At 43.4% G+C, this 18441-nt stretch overlaps 1 protein-coding gene and 1 long non-coding RNA gene across 2 annotated transcripts in view; one reads left to right on the top strand and one right to left on the bottom strand.

Annotated features, from left to right (window-relative positions):
- Positions 1–15233, bottom strand: part of LOC140737315 (uncharacterized) — a 41693-nt gene extending 26460 nt beyond the window's left edge. The window contains exons 1-3 of the long non-coding RNA XR_012101101.1: positions 14891–15233; positions 10148–10303; positions 109–230 (exon numbers count right to left, since the gene is read on the bottom strand). This is a non-coding gene — a long non-coding RNA (uncharacterized lncRNA). The remainder of the gene's footprint in view (positions 1–108; positions 231–10147; positions 10304–14890) is intronic.
- The window catches only part of LOC140737314 (probable voltage-dependent R-type calcium channel subunit alpha-1E), a 619860-nt gene continuing 615980 nt past the window's right edge, over positions 14562–18441 (top strand). The window contains 3 exon segments of the mRNA XM_073063744.1: positions 14562–14777; positions 16322–16476; positions 16478–16642. Coding sequence (XP_072919845.1) covers positions 14568–14777; positions 16322–16476; positions 16478–16642 — 530 coding nt within the window. The 5' untranslated portion in view covers positions 14562–14567.

Raw genomic sequence — 18441 nt, 5'->3', positions numbered from 1 at the left:
TAGTGAGCTTTCTTTGCTGTCCTGGGTCAGCACTGAGAAGTACAATATCTGATTATTTATCTTTTTTGTCAAATCTCACTGCTGTGTTTTCCAACGTTACAACATTACCTTATAAAATTAGCTGCAGAACGTAGTGATGAGGAATAGACACCTGAATTTGGCCCCATAATTTCCAATGTCTTCCATCTCTGGGGTCCAGTTCATCTCAGCTGTATGCCATCTGTGGTATACTGAAAGAAACAGATTTCTCTAATTCATTGTCAGCTTCATCTTTAGGGCCTAGTTTTAAGGTGAGGATTAAGGGGTTTGGGGTGGTGGGGAGGGGAGATTAGTCTGAGGAAACATAATTTTCACCTGGAAGATGAGAGCAATCTGGCATGCAGTGTGTCTGAGGCAGGTATGAATGCAGGCAATTGGTTAAGATTTAGAACACAGAACATAGAACAATACAGTACAGTACAGGCCCTTTGGCCCACAATGTTATGCCGACCCTTAAACCCTGCCTCCCATATAACCACCCCCCCCAAACCTTAAATTCCTCCATATGCCTGTCTAGTAGTCCCTTAAACTTCACTAGTGTATCTGCCTCCACCACTGACTCAGGCAGTGCATTCCACGCACCAACCACTCTCTGAGTAAAAAACCTTCCTCTAATATCCCCCTTGAACTTTCCTCCCCTTACCTTAAAGCCATGTCCTCTTGTACTGAGCAGTGGTGCCCTGGGGAAGAGGCGCTGGCTGTCCACTCTATCTATTCCTCTTAATATCTTGCATACCTCTACCATGTCTCCTCTCATCCTCCTTCTCTCCAGAGAGTAAAGCCCTAGCTCCCTTAATCTCTGATCATAATCCATACTCTCTAAACCAGGCAGCATCCTGGTAAATCTCCTCTGTACCCTTTCCAATGCTTCCACATCCTTCCTATACTGAGGCGACCAGAACTGGACACAGTACTCCAAGTGTGGCCTAACCAGAGTTTTATAGAGCTGCATCATTACCCCGCGACTCTTAAACTCTATCCCTCGATTTATGAAAGCTAACACTCCATAAGCTTTCTTAACTACCCTATCTACCTGTGAGGCAACTTTCAGGGATCTGTGGACATGTGTCCACAGATCCCTCCGCTCCTCCACACTCCCAAGTATCCTGCCATTTACTTTGTACTCAGCCTTGGAGTTTGTCCTTCCAAAGTGTACCACCTCACACTTCTCTGGGTTGAACTCCATCTGCCACTTCTCAGCCCACTTCTGCATCCTATCAATGTCTCTCTGCAATCTTCGACAATCCTCAACACTAACCACAAAACCTCCAACCTTTGCGTCATCTGCAAACTTGCCAATCCACTCTTCTACCCCCCACGTCTAGGTCGTTAATAAAGATTACAAAAAGTAGAGGTCCCAGAACAGATCCTTGTGGGATACCACCAGTCACAACCCTCCAATCCGAATGTACTTCCTCCACCATGGCCCTCTGCTTTCTGCAGGCAAGCCAATTTAAGAAACAACCGGAAAACACTTTATTCCCAGGCCATAGTAGACAGCGAAACAAGTGCAGATAAATAGTTAATTACTTGATGGGTTTTTTAAAAATATTTTTTTCTGGCAGGATTATTGGGATCAAAGAACAATGTATCAACATAGGTAATTCAGAAACAAAGGTTCTGAACTTAAAGACGGGTAACTTTGAAGGTATGAGACGTGAATTAGCTAAGATAGACTGGCAAATGATACTTTTGGGTTGACGGTGGATATACAATGGCAAGCATTTAAAGATCGCATGGATGAACTACAACAATTGTTCATCCCAGTTTGGCAAAAGAATAAACCAGGGAAGGTAGTGCACCCATGGCTGACAAGGGAAATTAGGGATAGTATCAAGTCCAAAGAAGAAACATATAAATTAGCAAAAAAAAAGCGGCACACCTGAGGACTGGGAGAAATTCAGAGACCAGCAGAGGAGGACAAAGGGCATAATTAGGAAAGGGAAAAAAGATTATGAGAGAAAGCTGGCAGGGAACATAAAAACTGACTGAAAAAGCTTTTATAGATACATGAAAAGAAAAAGATTGGTCAAGACAAATGTAGGTCCTTTACATTCAGAAACAGGTGAATTGATCATAGGGAACGAAGACATGGCAGACCAATTGAATAACTACTTTGGTTCTGTCTTCACTAAGGAGGACACAAATAATCTTCCAGAAATAGTAAGGGACCGAGGGTCTAGTGAGATGGAGAAACTGAGGGAAATACATGTTAGTAGGGAAGTGGTGTTAGGTAAATTGAAGGGATTAAAGGCAGATAAATCCCCAGGGCCAGATGGTCTGCATCCCAGAGTGCTTAAGGAAGTAGCCCAAGAAATAGTGGATGCATTAGTGATAATTTTTCAAAACTCCTTAGATTCTGGATTAGTTCCTGAGGATTGGAGGGTGTCTAATGTAACCCCACTTTTTAAAAAAAGAGAGAGAGAGAAACCAGGGAATTATAGACTGGTTAGTCTGACATCGGTGGTGGGGAAAATGCTAGAGTTGGTTATCAAAGATGTGATAACAGCACATTTGGAAAGAGGTGAAATCATCGGACAAAGTCAGCATGGATTTGTGAAAGGAAAATCATGTCTGACGAATCTTATAGAATTTTTTGAAGATGTAACTAGTAGAGTGGATAGGGGAGAGCCAGTGGATGTGGTATATTTAGATTTTCAAAAGGCTTTTGACAAGGTCCCACACAGGAGATTAGTGTGCAACGTTAAGGCACACTGTATTGGGGGTATGGTATTGATGTGGATAGAGAATTGGTTGGCAGACAGGGAGCAAAGAGTGGGAGTAAACGGGACCTTTTCAGAATGGCAGGCAGTGACTAATGGGGTACCGCAAGGCTCAGTGCTGGGGCCCCAGTTGTTTACAATATATATTAATGATTTAGACGAGGGAATTAAATGCAGCATCTCCAAGTTTGCGGATGACACGAAGCTGGGCGGCGGTGTTAGCTGTGAGGAGGATGCTAAGAGGATGCAGGGTGACCTGGATAGGTTAGGTGAGTGGGCAAATTCATGGCAGATGCAATTTAATGTGGATAAATGTGAGGTTATCCACTTTGGTTGCAAGAACAGGAAAACAGATTATTATCTGAACGGTGGCCGATTAGGAAAAGGGGAGATGCAACAAGACCTAGGTGTCATTGTACACCAGTCATTGAAGGTGGGCATGCAGGTACAGCAGGCGGTGAAAAAGGGAAATGGTATGTTGGCATTCATAGCAAAAGGATTTGAGTACAGGAGCAGAGAGGTTCTACTGCAGTTGTACAGGGCCTTGGTGTGCAGTTTTGGTCCCCTAATCTGAGGAAAGACATTCTTGCCATAGAGGGAGTACAGAGAAGGTTCACCAGATTGATTCCTGGGATGGCAGGACTTTCATATGAAGAAAGACTGGATCGACTAGGCTTATACTCACTGGAATTTAGAAGATTGAGGGGGGAGCTAATTGAAACGTATAAAATTCTAAAGGGATTGGACAGGCTAGATGCAGGAAGATTGTTTCCAATGTTGGGGAAGTCCAGAACAAGGGGTCACAGGTTAAGGATAAAGGGGAAGCCTTTTAGGACCAAGATGAGGAAAAACTTCTTCACACAGAGAGTGGTGAATCTGTGGAATTCTCTGCCACAGGAAACAGTTGAAGCCAGTTCATTGACTATATTTAAGAGGAAGTTAGATATGGCCCTTGTGGCTAAAGGGATCAGGGGTTATGGAGAGAAAGCAGGTACAGGGTTCTGAGTTGGATGATCAGCCATGATCATACTGAATGGCGGTGCAGGCTCGAAGGGCCGAATGGCCTACTCCTGCACCTATTTTCTACGTTTCTATGTATCGGAGGAAATCAAGTCAGGATCAGTGGAGGGAAGCTCTTGGGATATTGTGGACATTCTTGTTGCCCAATTCCGGTGTGGTAATAGTCTGCATTTGGGCTGACTACATCTGATTTGTAGCACAGAAACAGACACTTTAACCCACCAGATCCATGCCTGCATTTGTGCTGCTCCTCATTATTTAATCCCTTTCAATACATCTGAATATTTCTCTTTCTCGTACATTTAAACAGCACTTGTTTAGGGATGGAATACACTGAATTCGTCAGGTTCTGTTCTATGCTTTATTTTCCTCCAAGTGAGCCCCTGAATTTCTATGCTTTTGGTGTGCTCAGCTGCAGAGAGTACAAATTGAATCTGTTTTTCTCACTTGCTCCATTTGCATTAATTTAGTTCAATAATGAATTTTCATATTTGTGAGTAGATGTTTATTTAAAGACAAGATTCATATTTTAATTTTGCCCAGGCTGCAAGGTAAACATGTAACTCTCCAAAAGCACATTCCTATAAACACTCTCATTAACAACAAAGTGTGTTCTGTTCTGATGACTCTGTGATTGCCCCCAAGCTGAATACATTATCAAATTTGTTTGGGGGTGAGCAAGTCAGCCAGGGAACCTGTTCTTGATCAAAGTCTTGTGCTGGAGAGTGCACACAATGCTGTGCATGGAGAGGGCCAGTGTAGCTGATATGCTTTTCTGCAGACATTTACTTCTGTCTGTAGACCTTAGTTGAATGACCTAGAAATTCTAAAGTGCATACAGATGTATGCAAAACTGTTGCCAGAAAGGGACATGTGCCAGTTGTTGGTGGGGTCAGAGGGAAATTGGATGTGTTACATCCGAAGATGTAAATGTTGTGATGCCTTGGCTTTAACTACCCAGATGACCATATGTTATTTTACTCATCATCTGTGAAATAAAGGCACAAATTACAGCATTGGTGCTGTTGCAATTGTGACAACATTACTGAGGTACTTCAGTAAACCTTAGTGAGAAAGGGGCTTTCCTTCATCCCTTTCTCAACCTAATTCTATGGAATGTATCTTGCTCTTGATCTGTCTTAGCCAACCTCCATTTTGTCACCTGTCCTACATCTCCCTCCTTTCTCCCAGCTCTACTTTTTAAAATGTAAGTTCCCCAGTTCTATGGAAGTGTTGACCAATGACCCATAATGTTGACCAATGTTTCTTTCCACAGATGTTGCTTGACTGCCTGAGTTTTTTCAGCATTTTTATTCTTAGAAATATTTTGATTTAGTAAGCTTTTTCCAGTGTGGTTGGATGGATGGCACTAGCTTTAAATAACTTGTTGGAAGATATCTTAGCAACACATACAAAACGCTGCAGGAACTCAGCAAGCCAGGAAACATCTATGGAAAAGAGTAAACAGTCGACACTTTGGGCTGAGACTCTTCATCAGGACTTTTGTTTGTGTTGCTTGGTCATCAAGCATCTGCAGAATTTTCTCTTGTTTGTGATTGCAAGATATCTTACCAAGTTCCACATAGTTTGGTTAGTCTAGTCTCACCTACTTTGGTAGAACTAATGTTCTCTATTTTTAACCAGATAGATGAAACATCTTCAGTATTATTTCATCTATGTTGGTGTGATGGATATCACCAAGTGTCATATAATGTTTTGAGTCTAATTTTAGATTTACCCACCTTGGTGGGACAGAACTTATCTAGCTTTATTTAGTTTGTGAAACTGATCTTATTAAATTTTGTCTGGTTTATCAGAGTCATTTAATCATTTGTTGTCCTGTTGAATGGATCTGCTTGTTTTATTCCCTTAGTGTAAATTATTTTACAAGATTCTCTTGTCAGAGATGCAGCCTGACCTGCCCCCCACATGCCAACTATACTGTTTCAAACAAGGGCTGGAAGTTTATGACAATTTGTTTGCAACCTCCATCTCCAACTTGCTCACTAGTTTGGGGAGCATTCCATCTACAGCAGTTGATTTGCCCACCTTAAGTGTTGCCTTTCCAACATCACGTCTATTTCATTATCTCCTTCCACAAGAGCTTTGCAGAATCTTCCTTGATGAAGACTGTTTAAAAAGTACTCAGTTGGCATTCCAATACTCCTCACTATTTCAATTGAACTCTTTTGGAACCTCCGCTGTTCTTATGCCACAGAGGCTTCCTATATATCTTACTAGTTACAATAGACAGATTCTCCCATAGTTATTGTCTTCCGTCATTGTCCTCCCTCCTTTCAGATGACACAATTAGTTTGGTCTCACTTGAATTATCATCTGACATGTGTCACACACATTTTTTATTTCATTTCTATGTTCTTTGTTATCCAACAAGTTGTGGCTTGCTTCCCCTGTAGGCATGTACCCAATCTGTACCTGAAGTCCCCAGTACAAATAGATTTAGCTCCATTTTACCCACACCAGATCTTTATGAGCCACACAGCACTACAGCACAGAATCAGACCCTTTGACACATCTGTGCTGACCCAGTTTTCTACTTCATCCTATCTATCTGCACTCAGACCGTAGCCTTCCATACCTCGCTCAACCAAGAGTCTCTTAGATAGGCACAACAATGTACAGAAAATGAAATGATGTGGACCATGACCAGGTGATTAAGTATCATTAACTTAAATAGTCTCACACCAATATCATGGGCCAAAAGACTATTCCTGTGCTGCATTATTCTTGATTCTAAGATTGGGAGAAGAAAGCTTTAAGTTCCAGAGGAAATGGAGAGGGGCAAGAGAACTAAAGGAAAGGTCTATGATGAAGTGTCAGTCAAGAGAAATTGAATGATAAAATGGCATGGTGCCAATTGAGAAAATGTGGTGAGGGCTGATGAACAACACAATGTGTGTCTTGGGAAGATATAAATAGAATAAAATCTGATCCACCAGATGAGGAGAGAAAAGTGAATATTGGAAACGTAAGCAACAGGCTGGTTATCCGCAATAACTGAATTCAGTGTTGAGTCTGAAATTCTGTGATGCCCTAAGTTGGGATATGAGCACAGTTCCACAAGCTTACATTAGGCATTTTTGGAAAAAGTTGGATTGGAAGTGGGAGGGAGACTTAAAGTAAGAGACAGCATGATATCAGGGTTACCCTTGTAGACCAAATTAAGGTGTCCTGCAATGTTGTCACCCAGTCTGTGTTTGGTTTTAAAGAAGGGAACTTAGTGAGGTGAATAAAGCACACAAAATTGGAAGAAATTCCAATACGGATTTAATGAAAGGTGCAATGAGAAGGGTGATGACAGATTATTCTAGAGTGAATGCCCCTTCGGAATTTTGAAAGGTGAGTTAGGTGTAAGTTGCTAGTACCACCTTAAAGGTGTGAAAATCGGAGGCAGTTGGGATAGAATATGATAACGAAAGGATTTCTATCCGTGCTCTAGGTGGGAAGAAAGGAGGTTAGAACAGAAGCACAAGAAATGGAAGAGACGAGCTTTAGAGTCCTGTTGACCCTCAGGAGGGGGGAAATCTCAGTTGAGGAACCAAAGATGCAATGGAAATAGAGAAAATGGGAGAACTGAATTGAGTCTTTGTGGCAAACAGAGTAAGTTGCAACAACAAACTTGCACTAAACATAAGTAAGATCAAGGAATTGATCGAGGAGGTCAGGAAGTGGAAGTAAAGGAAGACACACAAGACCTCACTGAGAGATCAGCAGTGGAAAGGGTGAGAACTTTCTTCCTGGGTGCCAACATCTCTGAGGATCTATCTTGAGCCCAACATATCATTGCGCTACAAAGAGGTCACAACAGCAGCTATATTTCATTGGGAGTTTGAGATTTGGTATGTCACCAAATAGTCTAGCATATTTCTACAGATACTGCAGACCGCATTCTAACTGGTTACATCAACTTCTGGCATGGAGCTGCAGAACTTACAAACACAGCCAACTTCATCATGGGCACTCACCTCTCTAGCATCCAGGACATCTTCAAAAGGCGATGCCTCAAAAGAGCTGCATCCATCATTAAGGACCCTTATCACCTAGGACAAGTCCTCTTCTCATTGCTACAATTAAAGATGAAGCACAGGAGTCTGAAGATGCACACTCAACATTTTAAGAACAGCTTCTTCTCCTCCGACATCCTCTTTCTGAATGGACATTGAAGCCAGGAACACTGCTTCACTATCTTTTTCTCTTTTTACACTAATTGCACCTTATTGTAATGTATTGGGTTTTTCTAAAATGATGTATTCCACTGTACTGCTGCCACTAAACAACAAATTTCATGACAAGTCGGTGATATTAAAGCTGATCTGATTTAGAAGTAGAAGTGTATTTAAACAAAACTGGTTGCTAACCTGTCAACTGAAAAGGAGAGAAAGGGGTTGAGGAACTGAATGGAAATGTCAGATACAACTGAGAACAAGGTGGAAATTGACAGTGACAGCTACACAATTTTCCAGTTTTGTACAAGGAGCAGTGCCAATATAACCATTAAGGTAAAGAAACATGAGACCAGAAGAGGCCCTGTGTAGGATCAAAACAAAGGTCGTTCCACATCTCCCACAGGGAAGGGCACAGCTTGAGCCCACATGAGTTCCACCTTTTGATTGAAAGGAACTGAGAGAGTGGCGAAAAGAGGAGTTCAGTGAAATGAGGACAGCTCAGTCAGGTGCACAGTGGTGGCTCGGAGTGACTGGATGGACCTCTGCTCTAGTAGATAAAGGGTACTCAGACCACCCTGGTATGAAATGGAGGTACAGAGGGATTGGGTGTCCATGCTGAAGCAGAGCTAGTTAGGGCCAGAACCTGGAAACAATCAAAGCAGATGAGAGCATTGCTAAATTCTGATTGCATTGAAGATTTACCAGAACGCTACTTTACTGTACTTGGAATGTTTTAGCTGGAAGGAGAGACTGGATAGGCTGGGTTACAAGCAGCATGAACAGAATTGATAGTGATTTTTTTTTCAAATAGCAGGGATGTTAGTGACTGGAGATTGGGGTTTAAGATACTGGGCACAAGATTTAGGGGGAATCCAAGGAAGAACCTTTACACTTAAAGGATGATTGGTATCCACACCACACTGCCAGTGTGTGTAATGAAGGCAGAAGCTCTCAGTATTGAAAAAGTAAACTGAGAAGGAGTAGCATCGTCAAGGTACATTACACTATCAACCAAGTGTTAGTAAATGGAGCAAAAACTGAGCTGGTACAGGAACCCTGTGGGTCAGTCAGCAACTGTGGAGGGAAATGGATGTTCCCATTGGTCCACCTTGCCTCCCTTATTTGGTTCCTCTCTACCTTCTTTTCTTATCAGACTCCAGAATTGGCAATACTTTATTACCTCCACCTGTCACATCCTAGCCTCTGTTACTATCTCCACTCTTTCCTACCCAATCTGACTTTGTCAGCCAATCAACCCTTCTTCACCTGGATCTACCTATCACCTGCAAGCTCTTGACTCACTCCTCCCCCTTGACTAATTATACTGACTATCTTTCCTCTATCAGTTCAGTTGAATTGTTTCAACATGAAACATTGACTGTCCATTTCCCTCCTCGCATATCAGAATCGGGTTTAATATCATTGGCGTATGTTGTCAAATTTGTTGCTATGAGGCACCAGTACATTGCAGTACATGCTAATAAAAGCAGTAAGAATACATATTTAAAAAATTAAATTAAATTAATTGTGCAAAAAGAGGGGGGGGGGGAAATAGTGAGCTAGTGTTCATGGGTTCAATGTCCCTTCAGAAATCTGATGGCAGAGGGGAAGAAATTATGCCTGAATTGTTGAGTGTGTTCCTTCAGGCTCCTAGATGGTAGCAATGAGAAAAGGGCATGGCCTGGATGACAGGGGTCCTTAATGACGGATACTGCCTTTTTGGAATATCACTCCTTGAAGACATCCTGGATGCTGGGGAGGCTATTGCCCATGATGGAGCTGACTGAGTTCACAACTTTCTGCAGCTTATTTCAACCATTGGATATGACTCCACAGATGCTGCCCATTTTGCTGTCTACCTCCAGCTTGTTTTTAGCTCCATATTCCAATACCTGCAGTCACTTGCATGCTGGTAAATTGAATTGGTTTAGTTAGCTTGTGTGTTGGTTGGCCTATACATGATAGGTCAAAGAGACTGCTGCTGGACTATGAAAATGTTAATGACTCTAACATGAAAAATTGAAATAAGTTAGGACACAAGTAAAACATACTGCAGAAATTAATTGGATTGAAATATGATAAATCCCCAAACCTGTTGCCATTCGTCCAAGTTTTGAAAGAGGTGGCTATGGAGATAATGGATCAACTTCCAAAATATCATATATCTGAGAACAGTACCTTGAAGCCGCAGTTGTTTCTGACTTGCTGCATCTCCACGCAATATTTTCTGGCACAACCACAGTCCTTGTACTGAAAAATACTGGAAGGAGTTCAAAACAGCCCCCACTTGGCAAGTGATGAATCCATTGGCGACCTCACCCACTGGCACCAGGGCTGTTTCGATGAAAAGAGAAAACAATGCTTGGATTTGAAATAACCCCAGATTGAATGGAGGAACTTGCTGCACTTGGAACATCAACATTTCATGGCAGCAAATAAAAGAGGTGCTCAGGGAGAAAAACTCAAAGATCTATATTATCAAAGAAAATTTGGTGAAAATACAAGAAGAAGGAGATCGAGCTCTATACTGATAAATGATATTTGAAGCTCTTCCCAGGTCAACAGGTTGTTTATGGTTCAACGACCTAGGGTTCCTCCCTGGTTTGGAGGATATGTGCTTCAAGAAGAGGTTTGACAAGCTGGGGTTATTTCCTCTAGACCAGCGATGGCTGAGGGCAGATTTGATATTAATTTATAAAACTATGCATAGCACAGTTAGAATAAACAGCCAGCATCTTTTCCCAGAATTGAATCTCTGATACTAGAGGGCATATATTTAAGGTGTGAGGGGCAAAATACAAAGGAGATGTGTGGACAAGTTTTCTTTTAACCAGAGGTTCCCAGCCTTTTTTATGTAATGGACCCTTATCATTAATTGAATGGTAACCCCTGTGGGTTGGTAGAATGCACTGCCAGCTATGGGGGTGGAGACAGAGAGCATTGGAGTTTTTAAGAGATTCTTTAATAGATACATGAATATGCTGAGGAGAGAAGGATAAGGACAATGGGATAAGAGGGATAAGACTCATCAAGAGGAATAAAAAGCCAAAGAATTATTCACTTCCCCTAAACCCAAGAATGTGTCAAGTAAGCCAAGAGTCATGAGGCTTCAGGAGGAAATGGCTTGCGAGTTAGTCTTCATGGCTGGAAATAGGGAATTGGTTCCATGAACTTTTTTTTTGGAATATGGGACAGAAAGTGGAGGAAAACCAACACATTGATTTCATTAAGAATGGGGACATGCCATTGTGGAAATTTTTGAGAGATTGGCTTGTTCTTCACTGTCTGGAAGTCAACCTGGAATCTTAGGGAGAATGTTAGAAACCACATCCAGACCTGCGCATTTCCTTCATGACCTTGACAAGACTTTGACCCAGTGCAAAGATATTGACAAAGATACTGTCTTATGAAAGATATTGACTAGATTTGACTTTCCAGCACAATGCAATAGATTTATAAAGCTTTTGTTGTCCATTGTCTGTATAGATAATGGTTAGTTTCATATGTCCTTTAAACAGCAATCAAGTTACGATCATCACTCTGTCTGGTCATCTCAAGAATTATTTAATCCTTACCAAAGGCTACTTTCTCTTTGGAATTTGATTTGGGTAAATGGATGGAGAGTTCTTTACTATTTTTAAACGCTCAGGTTTCTAAGACATCTATCTGAGGAACCGACCACCCTTGTTTACACCAATGACCATCTCAAGTCTGCATAAAATCCCTTTGCTGAGGCTTGGCCAGTTCAGGAACTCTTCCTCAATACAAGAAAGTCAAGGTAGATTATTAGCCAACTCAAGTTCCCGAAAATGACTCTCCCTGATTTTCACTGAGGGATAGATCCTGGAAACAGCTCCTTTCCTCAGAGGATACCACCTTTCCTATGAGTGTCACTGATGAGATTTGCCATTGGATCAGTTCTAGTTGAAACTATGAGGCCAACAGAGAAATTGAGGTGGATTTGCCAGACAGCCTTGGTTTTAAAGTTTTGGTCTCTTAAGCTTTTCTTTACAGTGGTATACCTTGAATTGCCATCAACAGTGGCAATTCTACTTAAATGAAAGACCACAAATATGTCTGATTTCATATGAGTAAAAATCACAATACACTATTTGTGGACAACTGCTGTCTCCATTCCAATTTGTGAGGTAAACAGGAATTTGACATTTCATTGGAAGCCACAAAACAACTCGCAGAAATTGTGAGGTCACTGCAGCTATGTGAAACGGTCATACAGAAGGGAAACAGGCTCTTCTGCCCAATTCATCCATACCAACAAAGGTATTGTCTTGACATAGTCCCACTTGCCTGCATTTGGCCCATATTCTTCTCAACCTTTTCTATCTGTACCTATTTAAATGCCTTTTAAACATGTTTAAAACCCCAGTTTTTCAGTCCTGAAGAAGGGTCTCAGATCAAAATGTCGATAGTTTATTCATCCCCATAGATGCTGCTTGAGTTCCTCCTGGATTCTGTGTGTGTTCCTTTAGATTTCCAGCATCTGCCGTCATGCCCGTGGTGAACACAATGTTCAATTAAACTAAATCTCTTCTGCCTATACAGGATCCATATATCTCCATTCCTTGTAGATTCATATGTCTATTTTTTAAGCAGCCTCTTAAATGTCACTATTGTATCTGCTTCCATCCCTCCTCCTGGCAGTACATTCCAGACATCTAGCAGTCTCTATGTAAAATAAATTACCCCACACATCTCCTCTGAACAAACATGAGAAAATCTGCAGATGCTGGAAATCTAAGCAACACACACAAAATGCTGGAGGAACATCTATGGTAAAAAGTACAGTCAACATTTCAGGCAGAGACCCTTCCTCAGGGCTGGAGAAAAAATATCTACTCCTCAGCTTTTTTTCTCCAGTCCTTCTGAAAGGTTTCGGCCTGAAATGTCGACTGTACTTTTTTCCTTAGATGCTGCCTGGTCTGCTGAGTTCCTCCAGCAATTTGTGTGTGTTCCTTTGAACCTAGCTCCTTATCTTAAATTGTATGCCCTCTAGTACTACACATTTTGACCTAGGAAAAATATACTATGAGCCCAAAAATAATTTATGCACTATAATCTCATAATTATATAAGCTTATATCAGTTCTCTTCTTAGCCTCTGACACTCCAAGGAAAAGACAACCTCTCTTTGAAACACATGCCTCATAAACCAAGCAACATCCTAGTAAACTTCTTGTACACCCTCTTCAAAGGCTCCACATCTTTCTGGTAACAGGATGATCAGTATCACACATAGTACTTCAAGTTCAGCCTAACCGAAGTTTTATACAGTTGGAACATGACTTCCTTATTCTTACAAGCAGTGAATCAACCAATGAAGGCAAACCATCCTATCTATCCTTTCAGGGGGCTATGGGCTTGGACGCCCTCAAGATCCCTCTGTTTAACAATGTTGTTAAGTGTGCCATTTACCGTATATAGTAGACCTCCCAAAGTACAATACCTCACACTCCATCAGCCCAGATCTAGAACTGACCTATTTCCTAGACTTGTGGAAAATAATTGTAAAGACAAAACAATCAGTATTGAGCGAGTGGAATGTTGGGCTACTTGGCACAAGGGGGAATTGCCTGGTATAGAATGGTTGTGAGCAAACGCTGCAGTAGCTCCTCTTCAGCTTCTCTAAGCTGAGCTTCCCCTCATTAGGAAACAAGCAAGGAAACAAGAATTGGAATTACCGTGCAGAGAAACCAGGGGTGACACTTCCAGCCCAGGGGTTTTTCTGGAGATCTGCAAGGGGGGAGTCAGACAGGAGCTCAGGAGCTTGGACAATGGTCCCAGAAAAGACACTAGAATCTTCAAGAGGTCTGGACATATGTGTGTAAGAAAGGAATTGAGAAAGTTCAATTAAAAACACTAGGTTCTGCAGATGCTGGAAATCTTGACATGCTGGAGAAACTCAGCAAGCCAGGCAGCAGCTATGAACAGGAGTAAATAATCCATCTTTTGGGACGAGACCCTTCACCATCACACAAAAAAAACCAGAATACAACATGTACTTAAGGGAGCATCTGCGCAAGGAGAAACAGTTGAAAATTGTTTTAAAAACTCAAGATATTGTAAATCTGAAATTAAAATAAAGCAGAAAATACAGGAAGCACTGGGCAGGTCAGGCAGCATAGACCTGAAACATTAACTGGTACTCTCTTTTACAGATGATGCTCACCTGTTGAATGCTTCCAGTATTTTCTGTTTTTAAATTTCAGATGTCCAGTTTTTTTTATTGATTTTCACGCAAAGACCACGCAGGTTTAATACATGCCTAGAGGTAAACAAAGACAGAAGTGAATGATGGGGGACTGAAGGAATCACGCGATACACAAATCTAATGGAGTTGTGTGTGTAAGGATAACTATCAACCGGGAATACAAGGTAGTCAGTGTGAATTTAACAGGATTAGGACGACAGAAGTGCGGCTCTTCCCGATATGTGTGTGTGATCGTGTAAAAGAGATAGATGAGTATGAATCATCTTCGAGGTGTGGATGGGTTCGGATGCAATGGGAAGGACGGCTATGTGTCAGTATTGGGGGAGGGTGTGGGGAGCTGCAGCGAGCCGAGCGGATGGGCAAGGTTTGAATGTGGAGCAGCGACGCTTTGAGGGAGCGGGCTGTGGTGGGCAGTTGCTGCCGTGCCGCACCTTGTCCCACAGGCGGCAGTGTGAGGCTGTCCGGGGGCGCCAGGGCGCTGGCTGCGACCTCGGCGGATCCACGGTCACCCGGCAAACGGAGAGCCCGCGCACATCAGCGCCTGGCTGGTCGCAGGTTCGATCCTTCGCGGGGCCGCACAGTAAGGAACCTTTCTCGACGTCGCGCTTTGTTTTTTTTAATTGCCTTTGGATGAATGAATCGTGTGGATGGGTTCGGATGTGTTTTATACTGCAGAGACACAAGAAAACCTACCCGCTGTAGTCAATGGAGGGTCGTCCTGATTTGGAACGAGGGAGGAAAGAACGATGGGGTGGGGGAGGAGGGAGAAAGGAGAGGGCAGAGTGAATGAGGGAGGGGGCTGGGGTTCAGAGTCAAGCTGGGCGCAGGTCGGAGGTCATCCGCAATTGTGGCGAGCGTGACCCCAAGGCGGTGGCGGTGGCGAGCGAGCGCCCTCCCTCCCTCCATCACTCTCTCCTCTCCATCCGTCCGCCGGTAGTCAGTGAAGCACTGGGCCGGCGACAGGGAGCCCGGCGGCCGTTGTCCAGCCTCGCCGTCTGTCTGCGGGCGAGAGTGAGTGTGGGGGGCGAGGGAGGGACAGCGGATCAAATTCCCACAACCCTCGTCCCTCGTCCCTCGCACCCGTCCCTTACTCTCTATTGCGCTCCATTCTTCCCTCACATCCCCCCTCTCCGTTCCTCCATCTCCATCCTCATTCGCCCTTCTTCCTCTCTGTTCGTTTACTTTTCCCTCTTGAACCAACCCTCATCTCTCAGATTTACCTCCGTCATCCCCTCCACCCAAACCCCCTTACTCCCCTCACATTCCGCCTTCTCCTTTTCTCAACCCTCACACTTCCCTTGCCACCTTTACCCGTTGCCTATCGTCGCCCACATTGCTTACCCTATTCCCCATAAAATATAGAAGTATTAGGCCATTCAGCCCATTGTGTCTGCTCCACTATTCGATCAAAGCAGATCTTTTTTCAACCCCGTTTTCTCACCTTCTCCCCAAAACCTTTAATCCTCTTACCAATCAGGAACCCATCAATCTCTGCCCTTAAATACACCCAGTAACTTGGGCCTCCAAAGCCCTCTGTTGTAGCAAATTCCACAAACTCAGCACTCTCTGGCTAAAGAAATTCTTCCTCATCTCAGTTCTAAAGGGATGCCCCTGTACCCTCAGATGTAAAACTCTTCTACTAATGGAAAAATCCTCTCTATGTCCATTCTCCGGGCTTTTCAGTATTCGATGGGTTTCAATGAGAAACCCCCCACAATCTTCTAAACTCCAGCAAATACAAGCCCAGAGCTATCAAACATTCCTCACAGGTTCTGAGCCAAAAATTGCATAGAGTGCTCCAAATGTGGTCTGACCAATTCCTTATATAGCCTCAGCAGTACATCCTTGCCTTTATATTCTAGTTCCCTCGAATTTAATAACACTACATTTGCCTTCTTCCCTACCAACTCAGTCTGCAAATTAACTTTAAGGGGATCCTGAACTAGGTCCCTTGCAGCTCCGATTTTTGAATTCACCATCCATATCCTAAACCCACCCCCCCCCCCCCCGCATCTGTCACCCTCCTAATTCCTCAGCCATCCTGGTCCCCTCTCCTTCCCTCTTGCCACTTGCCCACCCTCCTTCCTCCCCTCAGCATCTCAACTGCCTGCTTTCTCTCCACAGGATGGCTCGGTTTGGGGAAGCAGTGAGCGGTTTGTCTGCCGATGCCAGCCCGGAGCAGGGAAAGAGCCGCCACCAGGTGCCGGTGAGTGGGGAAACGGCCGCAGCGGCCGCCGCAGCGGGAGCAGCAGCAGCGGTGGCAGCAGCAGCGGCGGCACAGGGCTCGGCTGGTTTCAAGCAGAGCCGGGCACAGCGGGCACGCACCATGGCTCTCTACAACCCCATCCCTGTTCGACACAACTGCTTGACCGCTAACAGATCCCTCTTCCTGTTCGGAGAGGATAACATCATCAGGAAGTCAGCCAGAAGAGTCATCGAATGGCCATATCCTTCCATATCTACTCGCTCGAGTGTCTCACCCAATCCACCATCTTCCCGCTGCCATCTCACCCCAAATCTCAGAGTGGTACAGAACAGAAACTGCCCTTCGGCTCACCACGCCCATGTCCACCTTTCTGCCCATTTATACTATTCCTATTTGCCTGCATTAGGACATTATCCTATTGTGTCTGCTTGCATCATGACCTCTGGCACTAAGTTACAGATATCAATCACTCTCTGTAAAAAAAGAACTTAACTCCCAGATCCCTTTTAAATTTCCTTTCTCTCACTATAAACTTACTCCCTCTTGTTTTTGATAAAAATACTGTGGGAAAATATTTCTGAGTATTTACCCTATCTATACATTTCATAATCTTATATACATCTCCCTGGTCAACCTTCGCTCCATGGAAAGCAAGCCCGGCCTGTCCAATCACTTCCCATCACTAAATCCTTCAATCCAGTCAACATTCTAGTAAACCTCCGCTGCCCTCTCTCCAGAGCAGTCACGTCAGAACTGCACACCACACTAGTGTTTTCTAATGTAGTGACATACTGTCCAACTTTTACTTTATATTCGACATCCTGATTTTATGTTGGGGCATGGAATATCTTCCCATTCACCTGTCCCACCGTGAACTCAACCCTACCACCCATCCACTCACCCATCCGTCCATTCCCCCAAGGGAGTGTAACACATTCATTCCCTAGTTTCATGTCTCTGCATCTCTGCCCAAGCCGCCGCAAGAAAATCCCAAGTACACTGACGGAACTAGATCAGCCCAGGTGCTGTTTCTTTGTCATTTCACGAAGAAACAAGGGAGCGTTAAATGGGGGTGCTGAAAAACTCTTGTCCATGGAAGCGCCTGTCCCTGTTACAAAAGCTAGGGTAAAACTGAAAGTTTCCCTGACCTGGAAGTGTGGCCCTAGCTGTGCACTTCATTGATTTCAATGTCAGACATGTGGCTTTATGTTGTATTCATGACATATTTTAGAAAATTTTCATCTGCTGGACTGAGCTATTAAATGGCTTCGCTACTTGTTTCAATCATCAATGCAGGTAATTTTTTTTACCATTTAATCAGTGTGTGAGAGTACATTGTTATGCAGAACTGTAATGAGGTAAGCTAACTTGTAGCTGGCATTAACAATGCTTCTTGATTTGTTGATTTGACTCGATGCCTTCAGTGAAGTCTAAGAGATTTTCTCTGAATTTCTCCCTTCCCCACCCAACTGGCAGTTTGTGATGGACATTGAAATGTGGTAGTTTTAGCACACACCTTCACCCAGAGTTGCCTCACGATTATACTTGTGCTTTCATTGTGTACCGCTGTCTAATGCCAGTTAATAGACAATAGACAACAGATAGTAGGTGCAGGAGTAGGCCATTCGGCCCTTCTAGCCAGCACCGCCATTCACTGTGATCATGGCTGATCATACACAATCAGTACCCTGTTCCTGCCCTTTCCCCATATCCCTTGACCCCGCTATCTATAAGAGCTCTATCTAACTCTCTCTTGAATGCATCCAGAGACTTGGCCTCCACTGCCTTCTGGGGCAGAGCATTCCACATATCCACCACTCTCTGGGTGAAAAAGTTTTTCCACATCTCTGTTCTAAATGGCCTACCCCTTATTCTTAAACTGTGGCCTCTAGTTCTGGACTCACCCATCAGTGGGAACATGCTTCCTGCCTCCAGCGTGTCCAATCCCTTAATAATCTTATATGTTTCAATCAGATCCCCTCTCATCCTTCTAAATTCCAGTGTATGCAAGACCAGTCGCTCCAATCTTTCAACATAT

Source organism: Hemitrygon akajei, chromosome 12, assembly GCF_048418815.1.
Source record: "Hemitrygon akajei chromosome 12, sHemAka1.3, whole genome shotgun sequence".
Taxonomy (NCBI): Eukaryota; Metazoa; Chordata; class Chondrichthyes; order Myliobatiformes; family Dasyatidae; genus Hemitrygon; species Hemitrygon akajei.
The sequence above is the reverse complement of the archived record's forward strand: the minus strand, read 5'-3'. Positions and strand labels throughout refer to the sequence as shown.